This window comes from Oncorhynchus clarkii, chromosome 20 (genome assembly GCF_045791955.1).
Source record: "Oncorhynchus clarkii lewisi isolate Uvic-CL-2024 chromosome 20, UVic_Ocla_1.0, whole genome shotgun sequence".
Taxonomy (NCBI): Eukaryota; Metazoa; Chordata; class Actinopteri; order Salmoniformes; family Salmonidae; genus Oncorhynchus; species Oncorhynchus clarkii.
Window position 1 is genome coordinate 70403529 of NC_092166.1, and position 15171 is coordinate 70418699.

Here is a 15171-nt window from a genome sequence, read left to right on the forward strand (position 1 = left end):
GAGGAATGTCCGCTACACTTGCATCGTTTACACGCTCAATAGTCAATTCACTCAGCTGGAGTGGGAGCTTATGCTGGTGTTGGTGTAGGTAACAGTGGATATTTTACGGATGTTAGTGTCTCTTACAGTAGGTGGTACAGATACTGGATACTCTGTGGTAGGCTGAGGGGATGTCTTGAGTTGAATAGCTGCTGTATTACAGGCTTTTGCATTGTGACAGTACATGGTTCATTGTCATTACATTAGGAATCTCAGAGGGAGTTTTTGCTATGTACTGGCCTTTTACAGTAGGTTACCTGGGGCGGTAGGTAGCCTAGGCTATCAAAAGGTCGCTGGTTCAAATCCCGGGCCGACTAGGTGAAAAATCGGTCTACATAACCTTGAGCAAGGCACTTAACCCCAATTGCTCCTGTAAATTGCACTGGATTAGAGTGTCTGCTAAATGACTTAAATGTTAAGCTGTTTGGTCCCTATGGATTGAGTAGTTAGTTCTGAAATATGAGAAGATGTCCTTAATGAATGGCTTTAGCCGTTGTCTATAGTCTCAGGATACAAAAAACAGATGTTCTAACACTGTCATATGGGGCATCAGGCTTAATCCATGAGTCCAGTGTACCAGCATTACATGCAACCCTGCTTGCCACCCACTATGTGTTTAATTACAACATCTGCAGTGGGGGCCTTCAGCAGAAGGCCTATAATGATAGGCAGAGGCACATCCACATACGTCTCCTCCATTACCCGACGGCCCTTAAAAAATATGAGGCAGGAAGCGTTTACATGTGTTTCTCCTTTGCTGCCACCTGGATATTTTAGCCTGTTAATTGTCAGTTTGATGCTAATGTGTTGGTCCCCCCTGACGACGCAGGGAATCACTGTATGTTCCCTTTCCTCTCTGCAACACACCACCATAGGTTCACTGGAGATATTATGCAAGCAGGCATAGCTCCTCACCAAGCTTGCAGCATTTATAGGCTCCTCACCAATCTTGCAGCAGTAATAGGCATTTATAGGCATTTTTAACACAAGCATCTGTAAGTATGTGCTGCAATTAATGCTTTCTCTGGGTTTTGTTCAACATATGTAGGATCTTAATTTGAGCTAGTTTGCCACAGCAGAAAAATTATCCTGCAGCAACAGGAAATTGGGGCGGCAGGGTAGCCTAGTGGTTAGAGCGTTGGACTAGTAACCGAAAGGTTGCAAGTTCATATCCCTGAGCTGACAAGGTACAAATCTGTCATTCTGCCCCTGACCAGGCAGTTAACCCAGGCCGTCATTGAAAATAAGAATCTGTTCTTAACTGACTTTCCTAGTAAAATACATAAATAGAAACGTGAATTATTATGGTTTTTGTAGGGGTTGATCAGAAAAATCAAGTCTGAAATTTCGAAGTGGAATTTACAAACTTCAGAAGCCTTTTAAACCTCAAATATACAACAAGTTTTAAATGTCTTGCATTTCAGAAAAGTTGCCCTGCAACAGGGTGATCAAATGAAGATCCGGCATCTGTATGCAAAGTCAGTGCTTATTTAAACTTGAAGTGATTATGTTCCATTTAGCTATTGTGACTTTATTTGTAGTAAATTAGCCTACACATCATGTCCCGACCTGGGTTCAACTAGCAACATACTATTGGTCTTGACTGAAATAGATGCTGGTACTCTTTTTATTTTGGGGGCCGGTACTGTTTATATTTAGGTGCTGGCGCTCTACAATACTTTTGAGCTAATATTCTATAAGAGGAACAGGAGCTCAAGCAGTAGAACATTTTAGGTGCCGGTACTCAGCTCTGGTGAACTCCTGCCCAAGTCAAGCACTGGTCATCTGTAACACAGAGAAATGTGTCTGTTGGTTCAAATGAGGATCAGACAAAGTCCAGGAAGAGATTCTCCTCTTAAACATTTCAACCGATAAACACAGCCAACCTCCAGCCAGTCTGTTTGAAGTCAGATCTGCCATATGTGTTGGTTGTGTGTTGACTTAAGCTCATTGGTGATAAGGGATCAGAGCATGGTGTTGATGGGTTTGTCCCTCTGTGTCCTGCTGACTGGGTTATGTAGGTCAGTGGAATGGCTAAAGCCAAATCAGTGCTCCATGACCCATCATCCAGCTTTAAGACAGAGGGATTAAAAGACACTAGTGCAGCTGTGCTCAGGAAGTATTGCATGACCATCACAGTAACTACTGGCCTGTTACTGTGTCCATCGATTTCATTCATATACATGCATGTTTCACAAGCACAATGGGTAGATTATTCAATCTAAATCTAGTGAAACGTCTTGTGTTTGTGTTATAGGGGACATAGCAGCATTGCACCGGGGAACCCCTCTGTATGGACAGCCATCTTGGTGGGGGGATGGGGACGCAGACGATGAGAACTCCTTCAAGCAGGAGACCAAGACGTGTGGGAAGAAGCATGACAGCTCTGCAGCAGGTAAGAACCCCAACAAATGACCTCATCATATCTCAAATAAAAACAAATGTGTACATGTCTAGATGTTCAGATACATGCATACTGTACAGTATACTCTAAGGCCTAAAGAACATGATCCAATGACATTCCTGATGGCTTGAGGTCAAATCAAGATAAACTGATCTGCTATCTTTTTACTTGTGTTCAGTTTTTATGAATTGGCAGGGAATTTGAGCTGGCAATTTTTTTGTAGAGGTTCCTGGTTGATCATTGTACCCTATGCAATGTTTGTTCTGAAATATTCCTGTGGTTATAACGGAACTATAGCATGCCAACGTTGGAACATAAAGCACAGAATACTTTCTGTAAGTAGTGAAATGATGGCTTTATGTTAATTCCCAGACTTATCCTGTCTCTGTGTATTGAGGGTAATGGCCATCCGGACTCGCAGTACACAGTGTGTATATACACTGTGTGTGTGTCTGTGTTGGTCCGGAGGACTGGGATCCCATTAACTTGTGCTGGGCAGGAGTAACAGGATTAGAGATTAGACCAGGCTTGGACGCAGCAGGACACCCAATGGGTGCTGGGGTGGACTGGGGGAAGGCCGACCAGACCTCTTAGACTATTAGATCATAGAGCTGTCCTTACACTATCAACAGTCAGAGCTGGACAATAGCACCAGTGCAGTGCATGTCCTCGGCAGCTCTTAGGAAAGCCAACATTTTGGGATAAACTGAGGCTTGTGATCGGAAAGCCTGGAGGACTTTTATTTTAATTCAAGTATGGGAGAGGTTGCATCTATCATGGAACTCAGTAAGTTGAAGCAATTTAACAGATTCTTTGTGTGACCATTGACATGTGTAGAAAGTATAGTGTAGGCTACTTTTGAATTACAATTCTATTAAACAACAGTTGATTAATGTAAGGATATTTGTATTATGACCATGTTCATTTTGGGGGGGAAAATGTACAGTTGAAGTCGGAAGTTTACATACACCTTAGCCAAATACATTAAAACTCAGTTTTTCACAATTCCTGACATAAAATCCTAGTGAAAATGTCAGAATAATAGTAGAGAGTGATTTATTTCAGCTTTTATTTCTTTCATCACATTCCCAGTGGATCAGAAGTTTACATACACTCAATTAGTATTTGGTAGCATTGCCTTTAAATTGTTTAACTTGGGTGAAATCTTTCGGGTAGCCTTCCACAAGCTTCCCACAATAAGCTGGGTGAATTTTGGCCCATTCCTCCTGACAGAGCTGGTGTAACTGAGTCAGGTTTGTAGGCCTCCTTGCTCGCACACGCTCCTTGCTCGCACACACAAGTATTAAAACCATGGGACCATGGCACAAAGCCCTGACCTCAATTCTATAGAACTGTGACCTCAATCCTATAGAAAATGTGTGGGCAGAACTGAAAAACAGTTCTGAAAAACAAAACAGAACTGAAAAACAGTTCTGCCCACAAATTTTGTATAGGATTGAGGTCAGGGCTTTGTGATGGCCACTCCAATACCTTGACTTTGTTGTCATTAAGCCATTTTGCCACAACTTTGGAAGTATGCTTGGGGTCATTGTCCATTTGGAAGACCCATTAACAACCAAGCTTTAACTTCCTGACTGATGTCTTGAGATGTTGCTTCAATATATCCACATAATTTTCCTGCCTCATGACGCCATCTATTTTGTGAAGTGCACCAGCCCCTCCTGCAGCAAAGCACCCTCACAACATGATGCTGCCACCCCCGTGCTTCACGGTTTGGATGGTGTTCTTCGGCTTGCAAGCCTCCCCTTTTTCCACCAAACATAACGATGGTCATTATGGCCAAACAGTTCTATTTTTGTTTCATCAGACCAGAGGGCATTTCTGCAAAAAGTACGATCTTTGTCCCCATGCGCAGTTGCAAACCGTAGTCTGGCTTTTTTATGGTGGTTTTGGAGCAGTGGCTTCTTCCTTGCTGAGTGGCCTTTCAGGTTGTGTTGATATAGGACTCGTTTTACTGTGGATATAGATACTTCTGTACTTGTCTCCTCCAGCATCTTCACAAGGTCCTTTGCTGTTTTTCTGGGATTGATTTTCTATTTTTGCACCAAAGTACGTTCACCTCTAGGAGATAGAACTTGTCTCCTTCCTGAGCGGTATGATGGCTGCAGGGTCCCATGGTTTTAATACTTGTGTACAATTGTTTGTACAGATGAATGTAGTACCTGAAGGTGTACAGATGAATGTAGTACCTTCAGGCGTTTGGAAATTGCTCCCAAGGATTAACCAGACTTGTGGAGGTCTACGATTTTTAAAGGTATGCCTTGAACTACATCCACAGGTACACCTCCAATTGCCTCAAATGATGGAAATTAGCCTATCAGAAGCTTCTAAAGCCATGACATAATTTTTGGGAATTTTACAAGCTGTTTAAAGGCACTGTCAACTTCGTGTCTGTAAACTTCTGACCCACTGGAATTGTGATACAGTGAAATATAAGTGGAATAATCTGTCTGTAAACAATTGTTGGAAAAATGACTTGTGTCATGCACAAACGACATGCCAAAACTATAGTTTGTGGAGTGGTTGAAAAACGAGTTTTAATGACTCCAACCTAAGTGTATGTAAACGTCCAACTTCAACTGTAAAATCGCAATATTATTGTGAAAGCAGTGCTCTTATGTACAGTAGATGGTATGTAGTGAACACTGACCTGTCCTTATCTCTGTTATTGAGAGGCCCACAGTAGAGGGCAGTTGACTGGTCTGTCAGCCGTTGTTAATATGGACAGCATCCCCAAGAAAAGTGTCACAAACAGTGGGCCTTCCTGACCAGTCTTTAGTGACAGCCCCAAGCTTCAACAGAGTGCACCGGCGTGTTATCTATGTAATTGTAAGCCATGTCTCTCCGGCGGCATAAAAACAGATCCGGGGTTATATTCATGGTCATTCAATGTAAGTGATACGTGTGCAGTATAGACAGCTTGCAGTGAGCGTGGGTGGTAGGCTGGTAGTGGGTGCTGAAGTCTATAGGGTACCCATATAATGTTATGGAGTTCTATGTGATTCTGTAGAAACTGCTCCTTCTTCTCTGAATCTGAAAGCACTCACACCCTCCGCTTCGAATGCCACTTAAGGGAAGTCACTGAGGACAACACTCTCTCTGTTCAAAACAAGACACCATATCCACCCTCCTCTCCTCAGCGTCCAGCTACACTCTCTCTCTCTTTTTCTCTTTCTCTCACAGGGGCATACATTGTGAGTTTATCTAGCCAAGGAGCCTTCAGCTTTGAATAGCATTATCTGCAGGCATTCTTTAGTCAACAAAGGGAACTTCGACTGGTGTGGAGGAGAGATAGAAAACCTTTTTAATGAATCAGCATTATTTTCCTGAAAGCCTAGAGTCTCTTGAGAGCCCAAAGAAGGCACATAATAAGGGTACGCCAATAAGGTGTACACACAATACAGTTCCCCACATCAAAGAGACAATTTATAATCTAATCTCCTCCCATAGCTATTTCTGTAGTGTGGAGAGGGCATACTACCCCCACTTGCCCTAGTAGAGAGAGGCTAACTAACAACAGAAGGTAGCAGTGGAGGGGAAGTGAGATAGTTTAGAGGAACGGTCTCATGTACTATTGAATAGATTCTGTTGTAGCCGCCCCCAGCCCCTTCCCTATGTATTGTCACTCAGGGCTATTGGGTTACGCCATTGCACCAGCTCTCACAGAGCGCTGAAACAAACCGCTTTCTCCAACACTGAAACTCTCATTCGCTATCTAGTCTATAGTAACTTGCTAAAGTAGTAACTTGCTAAAGTCCTTATATATATTGTTTTGCTAATTACTCAATTTAAGGACATAGTTTACTGGGAATCCGAACTGAGGCTTTAATTTTGAAGAGGGAACCACCTCTGCCTGAACTTGCACTTTCTTTGGCCACCTGTGGCTTTTAAGGAGGATATTCAGTCAGTCAGGCCGTTTCAGCTATGAGGTATGTGTTCTCACTTTTAAAGGCACTCTGGTCACTTCAGGGCGGTGGATTAATGAATATAAAACACCTAAAGTCCTGCCAGATTACTTAGATGTATTATATTGTTAAGTATACATTTGGTTCCTGTCATGAATATGTAATGACATGGGTGTTGTTAGTAATGCTTTGTATGTCTCATGGACTCTAATGTACAGTACACTGAGTGTCCATGTTAAATGAATGGCCACCATGACCCTCAGTGCTTTTGAGTTGAGTTTTCACATCAGTCACATGAGTCTTAATGTGATCATTAGAGGAAGGGTGGTAGTATTTATAAAAAAGGGAAGTTCTAGGATTAAGTTCTGATTTTCTTGTTCGGGGAAGCAGTGGGTGTTATTGATGCTTGGATAGGATGAAACCACAGCCTTATTTACTGCCAGACCTGTTGGTGACTATAATCTAGGACCCCATGCAAGTGGTACCAGTTTGAATGTACAGTGCCTTCAGAAAGTATTCAGACCCCTTTAATAACGTTACAGCATTATTCTAAAATATATTAAATTGTTTGTTTTCCTCATCAATCTACACACAATAGCCCATAATGACAAAGCAAAAACAGGTTTTTAGAAGTGCTTGCTAACTTATAAAAAATTGGAGCATGTTTTCATCAAGGGGCTCTCTGTACCTTGCTCTGTTCATCTTTGCCTCGATCCTGACTGGTCTCCCAGTTCCTGCCTCTGAAAAAAAATCCCCACAGCATGATGCTGCCACCACCATACTTCACCGTAGGGATGGTGCCAGGCTTCCTCCAGACATGACGCTTGGCATTCAGGCCTAAGTGCTAAATCTTGGTTTCATCAGACCAGAGAATCTTGTTTCTCATAGTCCGAGAGACTTTAGGTGCCTTTTGGCAAACTCCAAGCGCGCTGTCATGTGCCTTTTACTGATGAGCCTTTTACTGATTTACTCCCCCGATTGCTCAGTTTGGCCGGGCACCCAGCTCTAGGAAGAGTCTTGATGGTTCTAAACTTCTTCCATTCAAGAATGATGGAGGCCACTGTGGTCTTGTTGTTTTGGTACCCTTCCCCAGATCTGTGCCTCCACACACAATTATGTCTCGGAGCTCTAAGGAATTCCTTCAACCTCATGGCTTGGTTTTTGCTCTGACATGCACTGTCAACTGTGGGACCTTATATAGACAGGTGTCTGCCTTTCCAAATCTTGTCCAATGAATTGAATTTACCACAGGTGGACTCCAATCAAGTTGTAGAAACATCTCAAGGATGATCAATGGAAACAGGATTCACCTGAGCTCAGTTTAGAGTCTCATAGCAAATGGTCTGAATACTTATGTAAATAAGATATTTAATAAAAAATAAAAAATAAATTAAAATACTTTTCCAAAAGTGTCTATAAACCTGTTTTTGCTTTGTCGTTATGAGGTATTGTGTGTTTTTTTATTTAATAAATTTTAGAGTAAGGCTGTAATGTAACAAAATGTGGAAAAAGTCAAGGGGTCGGAATACTTTCCAAAGGCACTGTAGTTCTCTATATGGACAACATTATGTCTCATTTCACTCAATGTTTTACTTTGTTGAAAGCCCCTGTTCGTTGCAGACATAGGGAGTTTATCTGTTTTCAAAAAGAGACAAAAAGTACTTTTAAGTTGAAGTGAAATATATAACTTTCAAGAAAGATTTTGTTTTATAGGGGGTCGTAAATCCCTGTAAGTATTATATCTTCAATATTTAACTTTGATATAGTTCCTTTACTCTGTTAGGGAGGAAATGTGCAAAGCCAACTTTTTTGTATGTTACATGAACAACTCAGCTACTCACTTTGTCATACATATAAACCAGATGGTCTCTCCACTGTCCAATCAGATCTTCCATCATCTCCACATCCCATAATGCCTTGCCACTTAATGTAATCAAATTAAGTAACACAATCATTATTAAGTAATAGCCTAAAGGGGTTTTGATTGGCTTCCTTATCAGTTATTGTCAAAGTGGACACTACATGGCTTTGTGCCTGTCTGCTTGGGCCCCAGCTCAGCCTGACCTGTTTTGTTTAGAGGGCTGTGTTCTGCCAGGGCCTCAGACACTGATTCAGACTAATGGTGAGACTCAGAACAGACACAGCTGAACGGCCCATGTGGGGCCCATGACCTCTGACCTCTAGATACTGATCCCCAGTGTTCTCCTCTCTGTGAACCTACAGACGGCAGAGAGCCTAAGAGGAGTGAGAGGCCTAGGGAGGACGGCCTGGGCCCCGAGCCGAGCTACTTTGAGATACCCACCAAGGAGGCTCAGATGGCCGAGGACAGCATTCATGAGATTCCCACCAAAGACACTGAGGGGGCTGCTGCTACCGCCAGTGCTCAGGGCCACGCCTCACCTCATGCCTTCACAATCGAGTTTGACGACACCTCCCCTGGCAAGGTCACGATCAAGGACCACGTGTCCAAGCTGACACCGGACCATCGGCCCCGGCCTAAGAAGGCCTCCCATTCAGGCAGCAAGGACCTCAGCACCCTGCAGGCCGCCATGATGGTCTCTGAGAGCAAGGTGGCTGATTGGCTGGCCCAGAACGACCCCCCTACGGTGCGCAGTGAGTCCACGGAGGACAGCAAAAGCATCAAGAGTGATGTCCCTGTCCACTTCAAGAGGCTCAAAGGTGAGGGCCATAGCCTGCCTGCTCTCCTCCCTATATCCCTGCCTGTCTTTCTCTCTGTCCCCCCATCTGTTGCCAGATCAGCGAATGCACTTATTCCTCCCTATAGCTACACTACAGTATCTTCTACTAACTGCTCTACATCTGGCCTTGCTAACCTCACATTTAAGCTGATCAACATGTGTTTTACTGCTAAAAACCATGAGTGTTTGAGTGTTATTTTGGGAGGTTTTTGGGGAGATCCTGTAAAATGCATCCTCTTAACAAATCTCTTACTCTCTACTAACAGATCCTAAAATGTTGGTCAATCTGATCCTCTAAAATATGATTTGTGTTGGACCCAGAAACTCCTAGGGCGCTATTCAATCTGTATCGCTGAAGCGTTACAGATTGCCCGCTAGAAATTAAAAGGTAATTTACTATTGAGCCGACATATGCAGCGTTTACTGTGAATGCAGTCTCCACTAACACGGGAACATTGCCTTTAAATTGCAAACACGCTGTAACGTTTAATTTCCGCAATACGGATTGACAACAATAACAATGATACAGTGGGGCAAAAAAGTATTTAGTCAGCCACCAATAGTGCAAGTTCTCCCACTTAAAACGATGAGAGAGGTCTGTAATTGTCATCATAGGTACACTTCAACTATGACAGACAAAATGAGAATAAAAAATCTAGAAAATCACATTGTAGGATTTTTTATGAATGTATTTGCAAATTATGGTGGAAAATAAGTATTTGGTCACCTACAAACAAGCAAGATTTCTGGCTCTCACAGACCAGTAACTTCTTCTTTAAGAGGCTCCTCTGTCCTCCACACGTTACCTGTATTAATGGCACCTGTTTGAACTTGTTATCAGTATAAAAGACACCTGTCCACAACCTCAAACAGTCACACTCCAAACTCCACTATGGCCAAGACCAAAGAGCTGTCAAAGAACACCAGAAACAAAATTGTAGACCTGCACCAGGCTGGGAAGACTGAATCTGCAATAGGTAAGCAGCTTGGTTTGAAGAAATCAACTGTGGGAGCAATTATTAGGAAATGGAAGACATACAAGACCACTGATAATCTCTCTCGATCTGGGGCTCCACGCAAGATCTCACCCCGTGGGGTCAAAATGATCACAAGAACGGTGAGCAAAAATCCCAGAACCACACGGACGGACCTAGTGAATGACCTGCAGAGAGCTGGGACCAAAGTAACAAAGCCTACCATCAGCATGGGCATTGAAGATGAAACATGGCTGGGTCTTTCAGCATGACAATGATCCCAAACACACCGCCCGGGCAACGAAGTAGTGGCTTCGTAAGAAGCATTTCAAGGTCCTGGAGTGGCCTAGCCAGTCTCCAGATCTCAACCCCAGGGAGTTGAAAGTCCGTGTTGCCCAGCAACAGCCCCAAAACATCACTGCTCTAGAGGAGATCTGCATGGAGGAATGGGCCAAAATACCAGCAACAGTGTGTGAAGACTTACAGAAAACGTTTGACCTCTGTCATTGCCAACAAAAGGTATATAACAAAGTATTGAGATAAACTTTTGTTATTGACCAAATACTTATTTTCCACCATCATTTGCAAATAAATTCATAAAAATCCTACAATGTGATTTTCTCATTTTCTCTTTCATAGTTGAAGTGTACCTATGATGAAATTACAGGCCTCTCTCATCTTTTTAAGTGGGATAACTTGCACAATTGGTGGCTGACTAAATACTTTTTTGCCCCACTGTATCTGTCCATTGGTGCGAGGGATCCCAGAGGGAATGTCCATAGGGGAAGCATCAGGGGGGAAGTGAGAAGTGAATGAAACAATAATACAAATAATAATCTATACATATTTACAACTGTAACAGTGACACATCAGAGGGAGCAGGTAGCTGCCTAGCGGTGGCTAGTAGTGCTGTAGTTGCAATGGCGCCCTAGTAGCAACCTAAGCAGAGAGCTCCTGGAAATATTTACATATTTAATAGTTTTTACGTGTTTTTAATTGTGTTTTTTTATCAGCTGTTTTGTTTTTGATAACGTTGAGTTTTATTGCATACTTATGGTGGTTTTGACCCACAGATTTGCAGATGGACTGGCAGGTCAACTCGCTTCGACTTGGCTAGCTAGCTGGCTAATAGTTTTGTTCGAATGATGCATCTGGACACTGTATCAGCTTTTGTGTTTCACCTGGCTGCTGGTCCCTGATGTTTTGAAAACATCAATTGAAGAGTCACCTGAAGCTTGAGAGGAATGGGAGATGCAGTAGAGGAATGCAGTGCTGAGGCAGAGGGCTCATAGTGAGGACGACTGGCTACTATTCTGAACTCTGTGTGGTGAGCTTTCTGGTGCCCAGAGATGCTGAGGTGTCACCCAAGTGGGTACCATACATTGTGAAGGAGAAGTCCAGTAGCTACACGACTCTGGCTGGTTCCCAGAGTAGCCCTTTATATGATCGTCACCAGACTCTTCATCAACCATCTCCCTCATCACCTTCCTCTGATCAAGGCATGAACTGTCCATCTCCATCTTTGGGGGATTCATGCACTCAAAGAATTGGCCTCTATTGGTTGACCTATAGTTAGGTCAACCAGTACATCACTGGATGTGATGTACTAGCTAGCTAGGCTACTCAATGTGATGTACTAGCTAGGCTACTCATGGTGATGCATTGCGTGTTCGTTTTTTGCTTTTGAAAAGCACTATAGACATTTTATAAATGATTATTATTATTATTAAATTCCCAAACTGGCCCTCATACAATCATGACCACCTAATCATCCCCAGCTTCCAATTGGCTCATTCATCCCTCCTCGTCTCCCCTCTAACTATTCCCCAGGTCACTTCTGTAAATGACAATGTGTTCTCAGTCAACTTACCTGGTAAAATAAGGGTAAAATAAACAATTTAATATATACATTTTAAAAAAAATATTCAGCAGCCTGATGGTCTGTGGGTAGAAGCTATTGGCCGACTGTCAGTTTTTACCATGATGCTCCTTTACTGCCCATGTCTGAGTGATGGAAGCGGGGAGAACCGGACGTGGCTCGGGTGGCTGAGGTCCTTGATGATCTTCTTGGATTTCCTGTGACACATGGTGTCGTTGGCCTGAGCGTACCACCCTCTGTAGAGCCTTGTAGGGAGTGGCCGTCTCGTTGCCATTGGCAATCAGGCCTACTACTGTCGTGTCGTCGGCGAGCTTGATGATGAAGTTGTAACTGTGTGAGGCCATGTAGTCGTGGGTATACAGGGAGTACAAGAGGGAACTGAAGTCGCACCCTTGTAGGGCCCCTCGTGTTGAGGATCAGTGTGGAGGAGGTAATGTTACCTTCCAGTAGAAGCATGTCTTCTACTTTGCTAATGCTGGTAGCAGCAGCCGTACTCTAAACTACAGTAGGCAGGCAGACAGGAGAGAAGGCAAAGAAAGGCCATTGCGTGTTTACTCCCCCTGTAGCCTGATCTGACTTTCATCCTGGGAGAAGGCTTTGCTCGCTACTCATCTTACTGGTTTATCTAGCTGCATGATTATTCTTCTCCAGGAAACTCTGCTCAGACAAAATGATAGTTGGCCGTCTGCACTCTTTAAAGGTCCTTTATCTCAAATAGTGTCTGATTATGTAATTCTATAAAGGTCCTTTATCTCAAATAGTGTCAGATTATGTAATTCTGTAAAGGTCCCCACACTCAAGCAAATAGATGTTGAAGTCCTTTTGTGTACTTCATATCACTGACAGAGACACCCACTTATCAAATCAAATCAAATGGCTCTCAGACCCTGGCCATGACCCCACTCTCCGAGGGTGTCTCAGGGAGAGTTGGGATATGCAAAAAACACATTTCCAATTCACACATGCGAATAACACACACCTGTACAAATATACAGTAAATATAGGACAAATATAATCACCCTCCCACACACTTATGGCTCTTTATGTACAACCTACCACTCTGACTGGTGATTCTTCATACTTAAATCTCTCTGCTTTACATAATCCCAGAGACTACATACAGTATGGCTCTCTGCCCTACATAAACCCAGAGACTACATACAGTATGGCTCTCTGCCCTACCTAAACCCAGAGACTACATACAGTATGGCTCTCTGCCCTACATAATCCCAGAGACTACATACAGTATGACTCTCTGCCCTACATAAACCCAGAGACTACATACAGTATGACTCTCTGCCCTACATAATCCCAGAGACTACATACAGTATGGCTCTCTGCCCTACATAAACCCAGAGACTACATACAGTATGGCTCTCTGCCTTACATAAACCCAGAGACTACATACAGTATGGCTCTCTGCCTTACATAAACCCAGAGACTACATACAGTATGACTCTCTGCCCTACATAAACCCAGAGACTACATACAGTATGACTCTCTGCCCTACATAAACCCAGAGACTACATACAGTATGGCTCTCTGCCCTACCTAAACCCAGAGACTACATACAGTATGACTCTCTGCCCTACATAATCCCAGAGACTACATACAGTATGGCTCTCTGCCTTACATAAACCCAGAGACTACATACAGTATGGCTCTCTGCCCTACCTAAACCCAGAGACTACATACAGTATGACTCTCTGCCCTACATAAACCCAGAGACTACATACAGTATGATTCTCTGCCCTACATAAACCCAGAGACTACATACAGTATGGCTCTCTTCCCTACATAATCCCAGAGACTACATACAGTATGACTCTCTGCCCTACATAAACCCAGAGACTACATACAGTATGACTCTCTGCCCTACATAAACCCAGAGACTACATACAGTATGGCTCTCTGCCCTACATAAACCCAGAGACTACATACAGTATGGCTCTCTGCCCTACATAAACCCAGAGACTACATACAGTATGACTCTCTGCCCTACATAAACCCAGAGACTACATACAGTATGGCTCTCTGCCCTACATAAACCCAGAGACTACATACAGTATGGCTCTCTGCCCTACATAAACCCAGAGACTACATACAGTATGACTCTCTGCCCTACATAAACCCAGAGACTACATACAGTATGGCTCTGTTAATGGCAGTCAGAATATTTGCTATTTCCTCGGGATTAGTCACCAGTACTTCTAAATCCCCCAGGCGTCTCCCAGCTCTGACACCCATTGTCTGAGCTTAGCATGGATGGCACAGTGGGCTACCTGCCTGTCTACCTCCCCCATTCTCCATTCTCCCTGCCTAAGGCACTCATTTTCTGCTGAACACCAAGGAGCCAGGCCACATCATCCCATCTCCATGATGATTCATCCACATAGTGCTTTAGTTGTGCTTTCCCTTTGTTTCATATTTTAATTGGAGCCTGGACACTATCTCTGTCTGCATCTTTATTACCATCACTGGGCCTTTTGTAATGCACTTTTTGGGTACGACAACATGAATCTCTCTCTCTCTCCCTCTCTCTCTCTTTCTCCCTACCTCTTCTACCTGCTAACTGCTGAGTAGGGTTATTTTGCTGTGGGATGCTATTTGACAGGACTCAGGAGAGAGTGTGGGTTGGGCGCTAGCTACTCTTTGGAGCTGGCTAATTAAATGGCTGCTAATTTATGGTGTGCGATAGCTGTGTCTGGGGGTGGGGCGCAGACAGGATGGTATGAATAGAGATTTATGAAGCACATAGCATGTATGAAGGTGAAGTCAGAGGCTGAGCTGCTGAGTGCTACAGTACATACAATGCTGCTGGACAATGCAGTCTTTCCAGTTTTAGGTGTGGCTCCTGTACTCGGTTTCTGGGGTTTATTCTGAAGCTGTACCTTCCAGAGGCTGTGGGGAGAGTCTAGCTGTGGGACCGAGAGGAGGGAGGAACAGGGGTCGGTGTTGAGGTTGGAGTTGTCATGCTGCAGGCGGTCAGGACTGGGAGCTTAGCAGCCTGGTGTGTGTATAAACCGTACATGTGTGTCTGAGTCGTGCTCAATGGTGCTCAGTGCTGCCGTCAGCCCCAGGGACAGAGAGCTGTGTGTGTGCCGTCAAGCGTGAGGACGGGAAAGCGAGACGAGCCAGAGGCTGCTGTGTTAATATTCATGTTCTCAGGTGGGTCTCTGAAACACAATGGAAGGAGAGGCAGGCGGTGCACGGGGTGCATGGGGATCGCCTGGAGATACTGTGTAGCTTT

At 43.8% G+C, this 15171-nt stretch overlaps 1 protein-coding gene across 8 annotated transcripts in view; it reads left to right on the top strand.

The window, feature by feature from the left end:
* LOC139376843 (centrosomal protein 170Aa) overlaps positions 1 to 15171 on the top strand; it is a 67344-nt gene that overhangs the window by 33513 nt on the left and 18660 nt on the right. For 7 of the 8 annotated variants that reach the window (XM_071119794.1, XM_071119795.1, XM_071119797.1 and 4 more), the window contains exons 7-8: positions 2297 to 2434; positions 8593 to 9048. In XM_071119794.1, the coding sequence (XP_070975895.1) occupies positions 2297 to 2434; positions 8593 to 9048 (594 nt within the window). The remainder of the gene's footprint in view (positions 1 to 2296; positions 2435 to 8592; positions 9049 to 15171) is intronic. The other variant, XM_071119801.1, reaches the window with a different exon arrangement.